Source organism: Poecilia formosa, unplaced genomic scaffold (assembly GCF_000485575.1).
Source record: "Poecilia formosa unplaced genomic scaffold, Poecilia_formosa-5.1.2 Scaffold507, whole genome shotgun sequence".
Lineage (NCBI taxonomy): Eukaryota > Metazoa > Chordata > Actinopteri > Cyprinodontiformes > Poeciliidae > Poecilia > Poecilia formosa.
The window spans coordinates 66661-80773 of record NW_006800446.1 but is presented as its reverse complement, the minus strand read 5'-3'; the positions used below and the strand labels follow the sequence as shown (position 1 = coordinate 80773).

The following is a 14113-nucleotide window of genomic DNA, read 5'->3' as shown; positions in this document are numbered from 1 at the left end:
TTTTTTAATGGATTGGGTTGTAAAAATGGCACACAGCATAAAACCTGAAAGGTTTGTTGAGCTTTTGGGTTCAGCCTTCAAGAGTCTGACATCAACCAATCAAATTTTATTTGTATAGCATTTTATCACAGGAACCAAAGTGCTTTCCATTAGTGCAGTAATGAAAATAGAGAACAGAATAGAGACAAGACGAACAAAGGGACAGATTAAAGTGTCTCACAGCAACAATGTGCTAAAAGCAGTTCTAACCATGAACAAACATTCTGACTATCAAACGATGGTCACCTCAGTGTTTGGGGTTTGATCCCACAGATGTTGGTCAGAGGACCAAAGAGCTCCAGCAGGGCGATGTCCTTGTAACAGATTTCATAAATAAGAAAGTTCAATTCCATGAAAAGCTTTTTTTTTTTTTTTTTTTTTTAAATAAAACTAACATTAAAAGTTAAAAATCAACTCTGAAACAAACTGGGAGCCAGTGAAGGAAGTGCAAGAGTGATGTAAAAACAAGCAGCAGCATTCTGGATCATTGAGGGTTTATTCCAAGATAAATAAATAAATATATAAAATCTTATGCCAACCACTCTCAGAAATAAACTAATTAGGAAACTGAAAGTGAGTCAGTTGTGTGTAATTTAATTTCTGCATGCATTCAGCCGTTCTCTGAATGCCTCAAAAGTTTGAACAACCACCATCATGAAGACACTTCAACACAGCAGGAACACGTGTTGTGTAGGTATTTAAATCAAATTTCAGTGAATTGATTGAAAATGGAAAGGCTATTGTTCACTTATGCTGACAGGCTGGATAAGAAAGGGCATTAAAAGTAAAGCAACATATGGTAACATTAGGTGCAGAGATTCACAAATTTATGGAAGTGTTGCAAAGTAGTGGAATCAGTGAATGTGACCAGCTTTTGTCAGATGAGACCAAAGTTAGGTATTGTGTCTTACTTGCAAGCACAATTACATGAAGGAAATCAAAGACCAGATCTCATGGTGGTGGTGGCAGCTTCATGCCGTGGGGATGCTTTTCAGGAAAGTTGGTTAGTGTTAGAAAAACAGCCGTTCACAGAGACCCTCCATCTGATTTGAATGAGCGCATAAACTCCTTAGCAAAAAGTGCTAAAAGTTAATTGTCCTGTAAAGATTTGGCCCATAAAAACTTTCAGCAAAAGTGGATCTACTGCTACCATACCTTTCCTGTCAGCTGGCAACCATGCACTACTTTGTGCAGGTGTACCATGTACAGACACAGTTAAGCATGAAGTTACCTGTTGTTTGGTAAACATAAATGCATATTTAATCTGTTTCTTTTTAAACATAAACTTAACAATAAAATAAAGCATCTTGCTTTTGAACGAGTTGGAAACGTGTTGATCTTCCACGTTCTTGAAATTCAAAGCAACTAAAATTCCCGTCAAGCAAACGCAGAGCCGAGTTAGTGATCTGTGGCGAAGCAGAGGCTGCTGCGCCACTCTCAGTCCGCATGATCCACGACACTTGAGCTCCAAACCAGGCAATCTGGACAAATAAAGTGCTTTTTTTGTCCCTCAGATCAATGAAGTCATGGGGCCCATCCTGTTTTAGACAAATGTAGGTTTGTTGCCATAGCAGAGTTACCTGGGAAACCGATCAGCTGGTTTAAACCCAAAGACGGAGAGACAAAGAAAAAGACGAAACACGCAGCACTTATTTTCTGCTGCGCTGCGTGTGTATTTATATCCTCCCGAACACCAGCCTGTTCTTAATCTATGTGTTGACGCACAAAAGCTGAAGCCATTTGCAGCCTGCAGAGTTCTTTTTTATTTATTTATTTTATTTTTATTTGGAGACACTCTCACATATCCTGTCTTGCCCCGAGAACCACCGATGCGCTCAAAAATAGATGCAACAGAAACATTTCCTGCAAAAACAAACAAACAAATAAAGAAAGAAAACAGTTCTTTCTTTATTTGATGAAGATGAAGTAGAGCTTGGGCTGCGTAAAACAAGCTCAATTACACTTGTGTAACTTCAGACGCAACCAGTGCTCCTCTTACTGGTTCTACTGGGAGAACACGGAGTGCCACAGGTGGATCTTATTGGTCAGCCGAAGCGTCTGTGCTGTCCATAAAAACGCACAACAGGAGCTCAGGAGCGGAGACCGAGCGTAAGGGCGCAGAGCAGCCGCGCCACGGAGCTCACACCACAACCGTGTGTCCAGAGAATACATATCACTGAAGGACTACACGCAGAGGAGCGCAAAAAGAGGACGCCACGCTCTGAAACAAGCCTGTGAGTACATCCATATGAAATATGAGTTGAATTAACTTGGCACCGAAACGAAATGTACACGCTTTGGGGAGCAGCGGAGGCGGAGAGAGGAACCATTTGCGCACCTGTTGAGCCGCGTTGTCGTTTGTAACTTTTTTTTTTCTTTTTAAAATACTTTAGATATGGCATAAAGAAAACAATTAGTTTATTTAACAATCACAGGTAATAAAATCAGACTAGTTTATCAGAATTAAATGCAGTTTGCTCTGTTATGTGAAATCACTTAAATTCAAATCAAATAAAAAGAACACTGCGGTGCAGTGGCAGACTTTTTCTTATTTTGCCCTTCTCTCAGGACAATGTTATTTCTCCCCGAAGTTAATGCAGCACACCTGCTCTTTCAGGATAACCGGAATAGTTATCTTATTGACACCGTTTAAATTGTTTAAAAATAATTTCACATGTTCAGGGTTTCATTTATTCCCCGTTTTGAAGTCGATATGCATGAATTTTATCCAGATATTTTGTGAAGTGCATTTTATTTCATATTGTCCATTTCAGCCACTTGCTGTTCAAGCTACAACCAGGTTAAACCGATCAAATTTGCATTATATGACTGTTTATTCTCGATTTGCATTTAAACAGAATGGCAGTTTTTAAATATGACACAGTCGCATGAAAAAAATAAAATGAGAGAAATGTCCATTTGTTCTTTCATGTATAATAAGTGCAAATTGCATTCAATTTCATGCATATAAAAATCACGTGTTATTCACATAAAACAATGCATATAAACAAAACTATATTTTTTAGTTTAGGAAAAAGTCTGGACACTTTTCTCAATTAAAAGCTCTGTAGCCTTTCCCCGAATTTGGCTGAAATAACTTCAGTTAGATGCAACTTGTAGCATCTACTTGTCTCTGCAGGCTCTGACATCAGTCTGAGGAAGGTTTGCCTCATGTTTGATGGTTTTATTACACATGCAGCCTGTTTTAAGTCTCCCTACAGCCTCTCATTGAGATCAATATCTGGACTTTGATTTGACCTAGGACTTTCCTTTGCTCGTTTTTTTTTTTTTTTTCCCCAATCCTCAGTGGATTTGCTGGTATGTTTTGGGTCGTTGTCATGTTGCAGGATCAGTCAGCGGCCTTTTTATGTTTTTCTTATGAAGCAAATGTTCCTCCTTGAGCGCCTCAAAAGTAAGTCAAACTTATTCAATCTGGTTCTGATTGTGAAGGCACACGAACATCTGTATAAACCACATCAAGAGTAACATTTGGAGACTTCTTTTAACACCTTTGCTGTCGGGGTAAACTGGCGTGTATGGTCAAGGTTTAGTTAGCATGTTGTTTTGAACATGCCTCTGGGTTGGACCATTTGCATACTGGGTAATGGGTGATCACGTGTTTGTCATTGGGAACTCTTTAAACATTTTACTGGTGTTTTAAGGTAAATGTGCTACAATCTTCTTTCTGAAGGTCTTTGTGAGCCCTTTCAACTTCACCATGATCTAATAGTGAGAAGCCCTCCAAGCTACATGTCTGAGGTTTAAACAGGGAAAACCCTCTGAGGAGCATCGAATGGACCTGATGTGATCCACTTCACTCAGATTTAGCCATTTTAACAAGGAAGAGATGTGAAAGTGCTGACTTATAATTGCTTTTTCATAATCTTTTATACCAGAATGTTTAAACTTATGCTCTGCAGATTGATTTGTTTGGTTATTTATTTTAACATGGGTTTGTCTAAAAATGTTAGACTTTTAAAGGGTTTCCTTTTTTTTTTTTGCTGATAGCTGATTGTTTGCAAATTGCTGCTGAATGCAACAATTTGATGTGGCAGGCTGGTGTTTGATAACCCCACTTTGCTTTAACGGAGACCTTCATCATGTCTGCATTGTTGGGTTTAGTGTCTCCCATGTTATTTTTGACAATACCACACAGATTTTCTTGGGTCATGCAGAGCAATAAGTAACACTGATTCAGGGTTACTGGTACATGTGGAAATATGCTGAGTTGTCCTAAATTTGATTTTTCTTTCTTTTAAATAGTGTAAGCTCTGCTGTTCTTTAAACAGTTTTTATTCCTTTAATTTTTCATTAATATGCTTGGAAACAACTCTTTTGTCAATTATATTTTGTGTTTTTTACCTCTTTTTGAAGGAGCTCAGTGACTGGACAACTGTTAACTCAATAATCTTGTCCATTATTGTGCCATTATGTAACTATAACATGGCAGTTTCTACTTAAAAATATATTTTGTATTGGCCATATCTAATATTCAAATTTAAGAGAAGCTAAATTTGTGGTTTTCATAACTCATACCCATAATGAAAACGACTTTATTGACATGTTTCAGCAAATACTTGGGAGTTTAATTGCAGACGGTGTTTCAGCTCTTCAGCATTCAGGTGTTTTTCTCCCCTCTCTCATTTACACTTCTCTCCATTCAATGTGTGTTATTAATTACAGAGGCTCCTGAGTGAAACCCGCCCCCCTGCTCCTGCCTCCGTCTGGTGGGAAAATGTGGGTTCTGGATAAGATCCGTGGCTCGGTGGAGACCAATGTGCTGCGACAAGGAGACAACGGTGACAGGAAGGCTGCCGCTGCACCATACAGCAACGTGCTCACTCCCGACAAGATCCCAGACTTCTTCATCCCCCCAAAGCTGGTCAGCTGCCCCCCAGAGCCCGAGGCGCCGAGCATCAAGCCCAAAGAGGGGCTGCAGCCGTCCACTTCTGAGCAAACCATCAGCAGCACCAGGAAGATCAGCAGTCCGAGGAGCCCTCGCCTGGTGGCCAAGATCGCAGGAGATACAAAGAACCTGCTGAGAGCAGCGAACCGCCACATCATCCAGATAGAGAGTGCGGATGACGTCGTGGCTGGGGACACCAATGCAGACCCCCAGTCGCAGACCGCGATGTCTCTGCCATACGTTCCCAAGACTCAGACATCTTATGGCTTCGCGACCCTGAAGGAGAGCCCCCACACTCGACGCAAAGAGTCCCTGTTCCACTGCGAGCTGACCAGTCCCATCACTTCCCCAAACACCCAGAGGAAGACTCCAGGGAAGGGCAGTGAGACAGGGAACCATCTGACCCCCGCTGACTGCAACACCTCCCACATAAACCCCTACCGGTACTTCAGTGGTGGAGAAAGTGACACCTGCTCTTCCGCTGAGTCCTCCCCCTTCAGCTCGCCGTTGCTGTCCCGCTCCGCCTCCCTCCTCAAGATCTTCACGCACGAGACGCAGGCCAAAGTGGCGAAAGCCAAGCGGACGCTGGCTCGCCACAGCTCCCTGTCGACAGACGAATGCAGCTCGGCCGAGCCCAGCCCCAACATCCAGCGGCGGCTCCGCGTCCCGTCCCTTCACGGCGCCGGAGGGGCGTCCGACCACGGCCTCCAGCGGGAGCACACCATCAACCTGCACAAGGGCGGCACGGTGAGGATCAGCGCCAACTACGACTCCGGCACGTCACGCCTGCTCATCCGGGTCCTGGTGGCTGAGAGTCTGTACGACAAGCACGTCGACATCAAAAGCATCAACTGCTGCGTGTCTGTGTACCTGAACCCAGGCAAGCTGCAGAAGCAGAGGAGCAACATCATCAAGAACAGCCGCAACCCAGTCTTCAATGAGGACTTCTTCTTTGACTCCATCAGCTCTGTTCAGGTGAAGAACCTTTCTGTGAAGTTCAAGGTGGTGAACAAGGGCACCAGCCTGAAGAGAGACACGCTGCTGGGAGAGAGGGAGGTACCACTAGCAAAGCTGCTCTCAGGGCTCTAAAACCACAGCAGATGGAGTTTAAGCTGATAACTTGGGATTTTCAAAGAGCAGTTCTGATAAAGTTTACAAGCAGTTACCATGTGACGTACTGTAGATGACTCTCGAGGCATCTTACTTTAGCTTAAATCCAGATCAGTCGGTCATCGTGGCTGAAGCTGTCGCTAGTCTGAAATTAGCGACCAAAGTGGATTCCTACAAATCAGATCTCAAAAACAACATTGTGGTTTATGAAAACTTGATTTTAATTACAGAGTCATCTGTGATTATTTACATTTTACACAGGAAGTGGAGCCAGCGCATCTGCAATGACCTTCCTGTGTGAAACATAAGAAGAGAGAAAAACACAAAAAACTAAGATCTATTTCCTTAATTTGTCTTGTTTTTCCATCACGTTAAAAGCTCTAAGGTTCTGGTACCATTTTGTGTAGGTCCTCTGCTGACCCGGTTCTGTCAAAGCTGCTTCTGACCTGAAACCTGTTTGGCCCTGGTTAGACCAGCTGTTTAGCTTCAGGCTCTGGGACCCACAAACTTGGATTTATAATAAATAAAGATGCCAAGAGTTATTTACTGCAGGTAAGCTATTAACTGCTTGTGACCTTCCCACAGAACCTCTTCTGACTGAAGCTGTTCTTTGGTGTTTGCACTGTTTTCTCCATCACTCATTGACTTTAATCTATGAAGAAGAAAAGATTTCACCATAAGCTCCCTGGTGTACAAGAATGGAGGATTTAATCCACTTTCTTCTCCTAAAAATGGATTCTCACCGAACCAAACTGAACCCAACAGCACCAGATGAATGTGGCAGATGAAAGCTCTCCATTCTGAGCACGTCTCCCGGCTGAATGTCCCGAGCCAGGCCCTCCTGGCTCAAAGGTTGGACGGCACCTGTGCGTCAGGCCGTCTCCTGTCCTCCAGCGCCAACGTCCTCGTTGTGGTTTTATTATTGTAATGTGTGGCTGAAATCCGCGGCAGCGCAGGATTTTTTACATCGGCTCCGCCATCTGCCGGCACAGAGATGCTTTTGTGAAGGAGTGCGCGCTTTGAAGTGGCCCTAGATCCTGATGTGCAAATGATCCTTTGATGTGCACGGCGAAGGCAAGGAGCGAAAAGAGTGCCCACATTTACATGCACATCAAAAATGGAATTACAATATGAGTGATTAAGCAAAGGACTGCTATGATCTGATTAAACTTGATTAAAACACTCAAAATTAGAAATGTTACACAACAACCAAGACCTGCTTCTTCACCAGTATCGCACCGTCGCAGTTTTGTTTTCGCAGACCCGATCCGACCAAGGTTAAAGCAACAAAAACAGACCTGTTTTTAACCGTGTTGCATTTATACGGTAATTTATGTAGCATCCTGTTACTGCACTCGGTTTCTGCTTCAAATTTCATTCGTTAGCTGTCAGCTGGAGTACAAATATTTGGGGGATTAAAATCTCACTCAGAAATATTAAAATCCATTACCTCAACATACCTAATTTGTCCAATATCAATACATTACAAAGTTAGAGCTTCTTTTAACCTGTCGCCACATCTGCTGTAGTTTCACTTTCTGTGAGTATCTTTAAATCTACTGATTAGAAATCACACATTTCCAAGAACGGTGAAGAATGTACTTTGGGAGGAACATTTTCAGCTGTCTTCTTTAAAACCCTCGCTTCAGAATAATTAGTTTTCTCTCCAAAAGTGATTATACTAATATAGAGATGCCTGTTTAAAATCACAAAATACCTCTTGCTTGGGAGGCTCCCAACAAAGTTTTACTAGAATATATTTTGACAAACTGAAAATCCACTATGTAAAAAGATATGAAGTAAAATGCTGGCACCAGTAATTCTAAATCAATTAATGCAAGATTATTTCATAAATGTGGAGTTACCGTATTTATCTGATTTTCAACATTGTGAAAAGAAATGATAAAAAAAAAATCTAAATCTATGGTATAACTTAACTAGATAAAGTAGAAGATTCAAACATCAAGGCAGTCAGGAATGTCATGAAAAGACAATAGGTTTTTCAGATCTATTGTAAAATCTATTGTCTAGATCTCTGCAAGCCACAGATCAAGCCTGGATGCCTGATATCCAGGCTTCTGCTGAAAAACATGCCGACATATCAGAAGTTTATGTTGTAAACATAATTTCCTCAAATAAGGTCGTTGTCAAACCACATGTCATATTCTGAGATGATGTTTTAGGGCAGATTTAGAAGGGTTTTGCAATAAATGTGTCTCTTTTGATGCTGAGTTAGTGGAGAACTGGACAGGACTGTGAAAGGAAAACAAAGAGACGCATTGAGAGCCTGGATTAAACTTGAATCTGTTTTGAGGAATAACAATATTATTAAGCCTTTGTATATTGGATAGCAGATTAGCTCAAAACTCTAAACATTACTGTGTGTAAATATAGTTTTCACTGGTGTCCCTTGAAAGGCTGCATCCATAGCTCAGAATAAACTGTCTTCAATTTTTTTCTACAGTTAAATATTGTAATTACAGAACTATTTTAACCAATATTTCCTTACATAAACACACATTAACCCTTAAAGAAAGGAGGTGATACATGCCTGGAAAAAGATAAATAAAATAAAAAATACACAACCACATATTTCTTCTGGATCAGGAGACATTTTTGAGATTAAGGGTTGGAAATACAAAAACAAAACAAAAACCTCTCAGTTTTACTGAAATTACCTGTAAAAATAAAAATTCTCTGAGTGAAACATGAGAGGATTTATGCCCATTAACATCCCTGAACAAATGTATCCCATTGTTTGAAATATTGCAAAGTTGTATCAGGGACAGATGACACAATTTGACCCTAAAGCATATATACTCATTTAAAAGGTAAACAAAAAGACTACCACTCAGGTAAAGTGCACTCTAGTAATATAAAGGCTAGTTTGGAGGAAGAGGAAAAAAAATATCAAACTGATGCATTTATGCGAGAGCATAAAACAGCAATAGGATCAGCAGCAAGATGCATCATGATCTTGCTGCTTTGGAGGATTTCGCTTGAGTTAAACTCCGTCCTGCAACTCCAGTGGTTTGTTCAAATCCAGCGTTAGAATCAGAAACTATTTTATTCGGATTCAAACAGCTTCTGGCAATCTCCACGGAAAAACAAAACAGACCACTGGACGGTCTGATTAGGATTTTATATGGTGTGGGTGAAGGTCTTGGAAAAACAACAGATTAGTGTTTGCAGTAATAAATGCAACATATCTATTTGTTTGATGAAGCTTGTTTAGCCTCATGATTGATTTTCCAGCTGCAGCTGCCCAGTGTGGGCAACAACCTGATTAAATCTTGTGCAGCCGAGCAACAGGCACTCACTAAATTGGCACATGACTATCATCAGTCTGACTGCTGATACCTTACTGGACTCTCATATCAGCTTAAACGCTCTTCAATGGTCAATTTTTCTCCACTTTAATCAAGCCTGTTAAATTAGCACATGTTCGGTAAAACTTTGAACGCTGCTTCAGCACATTTGGAGTGATGTTGTTGGCAGGAGGACAAAAGACAAGTTCATTGAACTCATGAAACCCTGTAAATTTTATTTTTATTTTTCAAAGTCAGCCATCGACGTATGCAACCAGTCTTTTGCTGTAGTGCCTCTGTATTAGCAGTGTGCATGTAAATGTGTTACTTTTTTAAATATATGAGATTAGAGCATTGGCGTCAGTGCGTTACCGGCTGCATGGTATCAACATGTTACTGGTGTTTGCATGACATGCTCAAAGTTTTCTGAAACCCTAAAGCCTTACTCTGTGTGTATGTGTGTGTGTGTGTGTGAGAGAGAGAGAGAGAGAGAGATGGTGAGAAAGTTTGGATGTGTGTTTGAGCCGCATGATTTTGTCCAGAGTTGTTCACTTTCTATCTGTAAAGTGGAGTTTTTTCTTTTTTTGTAAAATGCTTTTGAAACTTGCCGTATGTTGGACTTGCACTGTATTTTATCTATTCGCTGTAAACAGGAGTTAACGTTTGTCGAACGACTTAATTATGCACCAGCTAGCAAGTGCTGACGAGCCCGTCGGTGAGAGAGAGAAAACAACAGACAGCAAAGCAAAGCGCCACAGAGAGCAGCAACACAAACGTGAACGGCAGCCCGCTCCTTTTCTGTGGCGCTTCTGAAGGAATTGCAAATGATTGCAGCAGCTCCGAGTGAGAGAGAGAGAGAGAAGGAGTGACGCTTCTGTTAAAGACTTTTCCTCCACACGGCGTGTGCCGCCCACCTGTAGCTCCCCTGTTGATGTGCTCTATATTACTTCGCTTACAGTGACGCTGTTGGCCGTTCTCTGATGGGGTAGATTTGGTGAAATGTTGTAATCTCTGCTGCCTTCTTGTGTTGAGCTGCTCGTAGTCTTGCTGTACTTTGGATTCAACTCCCGGTAAAACCAAACTATATCTCTGAGGCTTCTTCTAGCATGGCTGAACTTCCTCAGATGTGGCTGTGCTCAATTTTAGCATTTTTTTTTTAAATTGTGCTTTTTGTACATTGAGGTAAAACTTTGCTTCAGTCACAAAGAGTGATTGTTATAGTAATGCACATGATAGCTGTGATTTCCTGATTGTTTGATAGTGTCTTTCTCTTTTACAGCTGTACAGTAGTGCTCTGCTAATTTCAATCCCTGTTTTCTGAACAAACTGTTGCTATTAATGACCCATTGCACCTGAACCCGACTTTAAAAGAAAAATGAAAGTTTAGCTTTTATTTTATAGGCATTGAAAGTGTAGGCCTTGAAATAGATAAAACATTTATTGCACCAGCACTGTGTCAAACAGAAATATGTTGAAAAATCCAAACTTTCACTTGGGTGTTCACCCAATAATGAAAGTAATATGTAAGTAAATAATTGATCTCTTACATCATTTTGAATGTACACTTCATTTAATCAGCCTTTTATTTGCTTTTAACCAGGATTTTGTAACTTTCTAATTTCTTGCAATGTTAAAATTACTTGAAAACAGGGTCCTGTTTCATTAAGACACTCTTCAAAATGGGAAAGACAAGAGAGCATGCCATTCTTAAACACTGACAGCCACAGCAATAGTTCAAAAGCTTCAAACAAGAGGAGCAAAACTCTTAATCGTGGAGGCTTTAAACATGGAGGCCAACATTGCAAGGTTAATTAATTTTCCTTGTCAAGTTTTACAAAATTTGTTTCAAACCCATTTTTTTTTACTGAATGCAGTTGTTACAGATCATTTCCTCCCTGTAATAAAAGTTTTATTTAACAGATGGTTCTACTTATGGTCAGGTTGAGGTGCAACTTGTTAGCAAATCATTTATTTTGGAGTTCAGCTGCCACATTTTTAGGAAGTAGAATGATAATACTGAGATAATGAGCGATAACAAATTGAACAAATTGACTCCTGTGAAACATTTGTAAATTACGATCTTTAATAATCACAATTTCAGTACCGGTGACCTCATGTTGGTCGCATATGTTGACAGATATTCACGCAATTTTTTTTCTACAATATCAGTAAAAAATACAGATTGGGAAACTGAAATACCAAGGTATGACGCTACTTGATGCGCTATTGGCTGGTGTTTTCAAAGCAGCCAGTCCTGGAATCCTGGACTGCCATTCATTTTCCTTATTTCCACAAAGAAGGAGGACTGTAGATGTTAGCTTTTGCGGTACTGGAAAGACAGTTTTGACTGAAACTGGCAAATATAAGCGTAAGATTTTCATAAACTGTGTTCCCAAACCCCTGTGAATGCCTGGAGTCCACATACCTTAAAGCAAACAACAACAACAACAACAAAAAATACATAATAGAAAAAAAATTAAAATCCTCAGATTAGTACGAATTGGTGCCTGGTTGTAGGAAAGAGTCCAGGCTTCTTTTGGAGCAGAAGGTTTTTGAGAAAGGTAACTAAAACCGCAGATTTAAATGTTGACATGACCACCAAACAAGGCCCTTCTCTGGCATTGCAGAGACATTTAAGTTACAATATCAAACACCTATTTAGCTTTTTTAAAGAAAGTAAAAGACTGATGGGATCATCTTCTGCCAACTTTTTACCTTTTACAGCAAGTTAGCTCCAAGGTCTCGATGAACATCAGACAAGGTGAAAGCAAAGCAAAAGTTGCAGCTTTACATTTCTCACTGAGTTTTGAAACAAAAAGAACATTGTGTCCACATTGTTCTGCAGCAGAGGTAAAAGTTTGACATGCAGAAAACTCTCAGGCAACACGGAGGGTTTGAGTCACGAGCCACTGATAAAGTTGTCGAAGGGTGGAGTTGAAATAAACCTGCAGAACCACATGAGTTAGTTCTCCACTCAGTTTCCCCTCGGTCAGCAGAGTTCACAGCTCTTCTGCCTGAGTCCCTTCTACAACTTTATTCCATTTTTTAAATTATTTGATGGTGTTTGATTTGTACTTTCTGCTCATTTTAAACACCAAAGAATTTAATATTAAGGAAACTGGAAAACAATCATCTGCTTTAAACTCAAACCTGAATCTACAGAGGAATTATCAGCATTAACTTTCCCTAATGGCCATCCTGCTGCTGTGGCTCAAATCTGTCCATTCAACAGATTTCTAATTAGACAAAGGGCAAAGAGGCTCTGCTGATGGCAGTTTAAATAAGAAACCCATCAATATCCATGTATGTGTGTTTTACTGACAGTGATTTTGTTTTCTTTTGGCTTGTTGAGATTTTGTTTTAAATGAAACTGTAAATGTGGTGATGTTTTTTTTTTTTTTCCCCTGTCTTGAGAAGTTTGCTCTGACAGATGAAGCTGAAAAAGTGCCAATCCTATATTTGACTCTTGATCCTTAACTTTTTTTTAAACGTTGTGTAGTAGTTACTGTGCTGTTTCTGATCTGTGTGGTTAATTACGTTCACACTGTGACGTTACGACAACTGACAGCTGTTCTCTCTCTGTGTGTGTTAATGGGTTGGAGATACTTTCAATAAAAAGTCACTGCAATCACTGGTAACGTTGTTGTTGACTTGTAAGTTTTTATTGTTTTTTGAAAGAGACAAACAGTGTGTTTGAAGACCAGCTCTAAAGTTGTTTCACATAGCTGGTGTTTGTTTGTGTAAAACGTTTATTCCACTCAGACTTTTTTCATATTTTCTCACTTTCAAACATTTCACTGTATTTATTGGCATGATAAATAGAAAGTGCTGCACAGAAGGTCCTGGGTTTGAATCTCACCCTGTTGTCTTTTTGCATGTTGGTCTTGCTCTTCAAGATGCTGTTTGTTCACTAATTTTCTCTAACAAACAACAAGGTGGTTGAAATATTTGAATATGCAAACATTGTGTTCTTGGAAGTGTTTAAAGTTTTATATTTCTGTCCATCTTTCATGGACAGAAATATACATCATTGCCTGCTCTTTCCAATTACCTGTTGAATGCTGCTTTTTTTTTGTTTTTTTTTTTGCTCATGACGTCCTGCCACTTAAAAAAAAAAATCTAGCAGAGTTGCTGGGCCTTATCTAGTTCTCATTTGGTATTACCTGGAATATAGCATCAAATGTGCACACATAAAATGGGAACATAAAAATATCTAATCACTGCCATACTATCAGTAATTGGCAGGAACAAGCAGAGCGCAATATTTTTTTTAGCCGCAGGGAGGAATTAGTTTTAAACCTGCCCATGTTTGAGACAAATTGTGTGGAAGACGAGGTGGAACGAGAAGTAATGAGCACAAACAGACCTAATAATGCCAGCATCTGTCCTATTCTGCTCCCCTTCGTTTGTTTTGACATCCTTTTATTTGGAGTGAGGCGTGTGTTTCCGCCGTGGAGATGTCTGTCGTCTTAAAGTCAGGGAACAGAACAGCACTCAGTTAACGACTCTCCGGCGAGGTTGTATTGTATTTAAAGCCCTATATGTCCTGGTGAACCTCACAGTCAGTCCATTACAAAATTCACAGCTAAAATAAACCAAGAATGACTGGCTGGATTTACTTCTTATATAAAAGATTTGATAGTTAGATTCATTTTGTAAATAGGAATTTACTGTACGTGGTTGTTGGTAAAATAAAGTTTGTGCGCTTTAACAGGTGTGATGCATGCAAAGCTTTAGAAATGACTCGTGT

The 14113-nt window shown here is 40.1% G+C and overlaps 1 protein-coding gene across 2 annotated transcripts in view; it reads left to right on the top strand.

The window, feature by feature from the left end:
- The window catches only part of LOC103156872 (C2 calcium-dependent domain-containing protein 4C), a 27543-nt gene extending 14549 nt beyond the window's left edge, over positions 1-12994 (top strand). The window contains exons 2-3 of one of the 2 annotated variants that reach the window (XM_016664709.1): positions 2222-2273; positions 4723-12994. In XM_016664709.1, the coding sequence (XP_016520195.1) occupies positions 4775-6034 (1260 nt within the window). In that variant the 5' untranslated portion in view covers positions 2222-2273; positions 4723-4774 and the 3' untranslated portion in view covers positions 6035-12994. Of the gene's footprint in view, positions 1-1354; positions 2274-4722 lie in introns of those variants that run through there. The other variant, XM_007579069.2, reaches the window with a different exon arrangement.
- The last annotated feature ends 1119 nt before the right edge of the window (positions 12995-14113 follow it).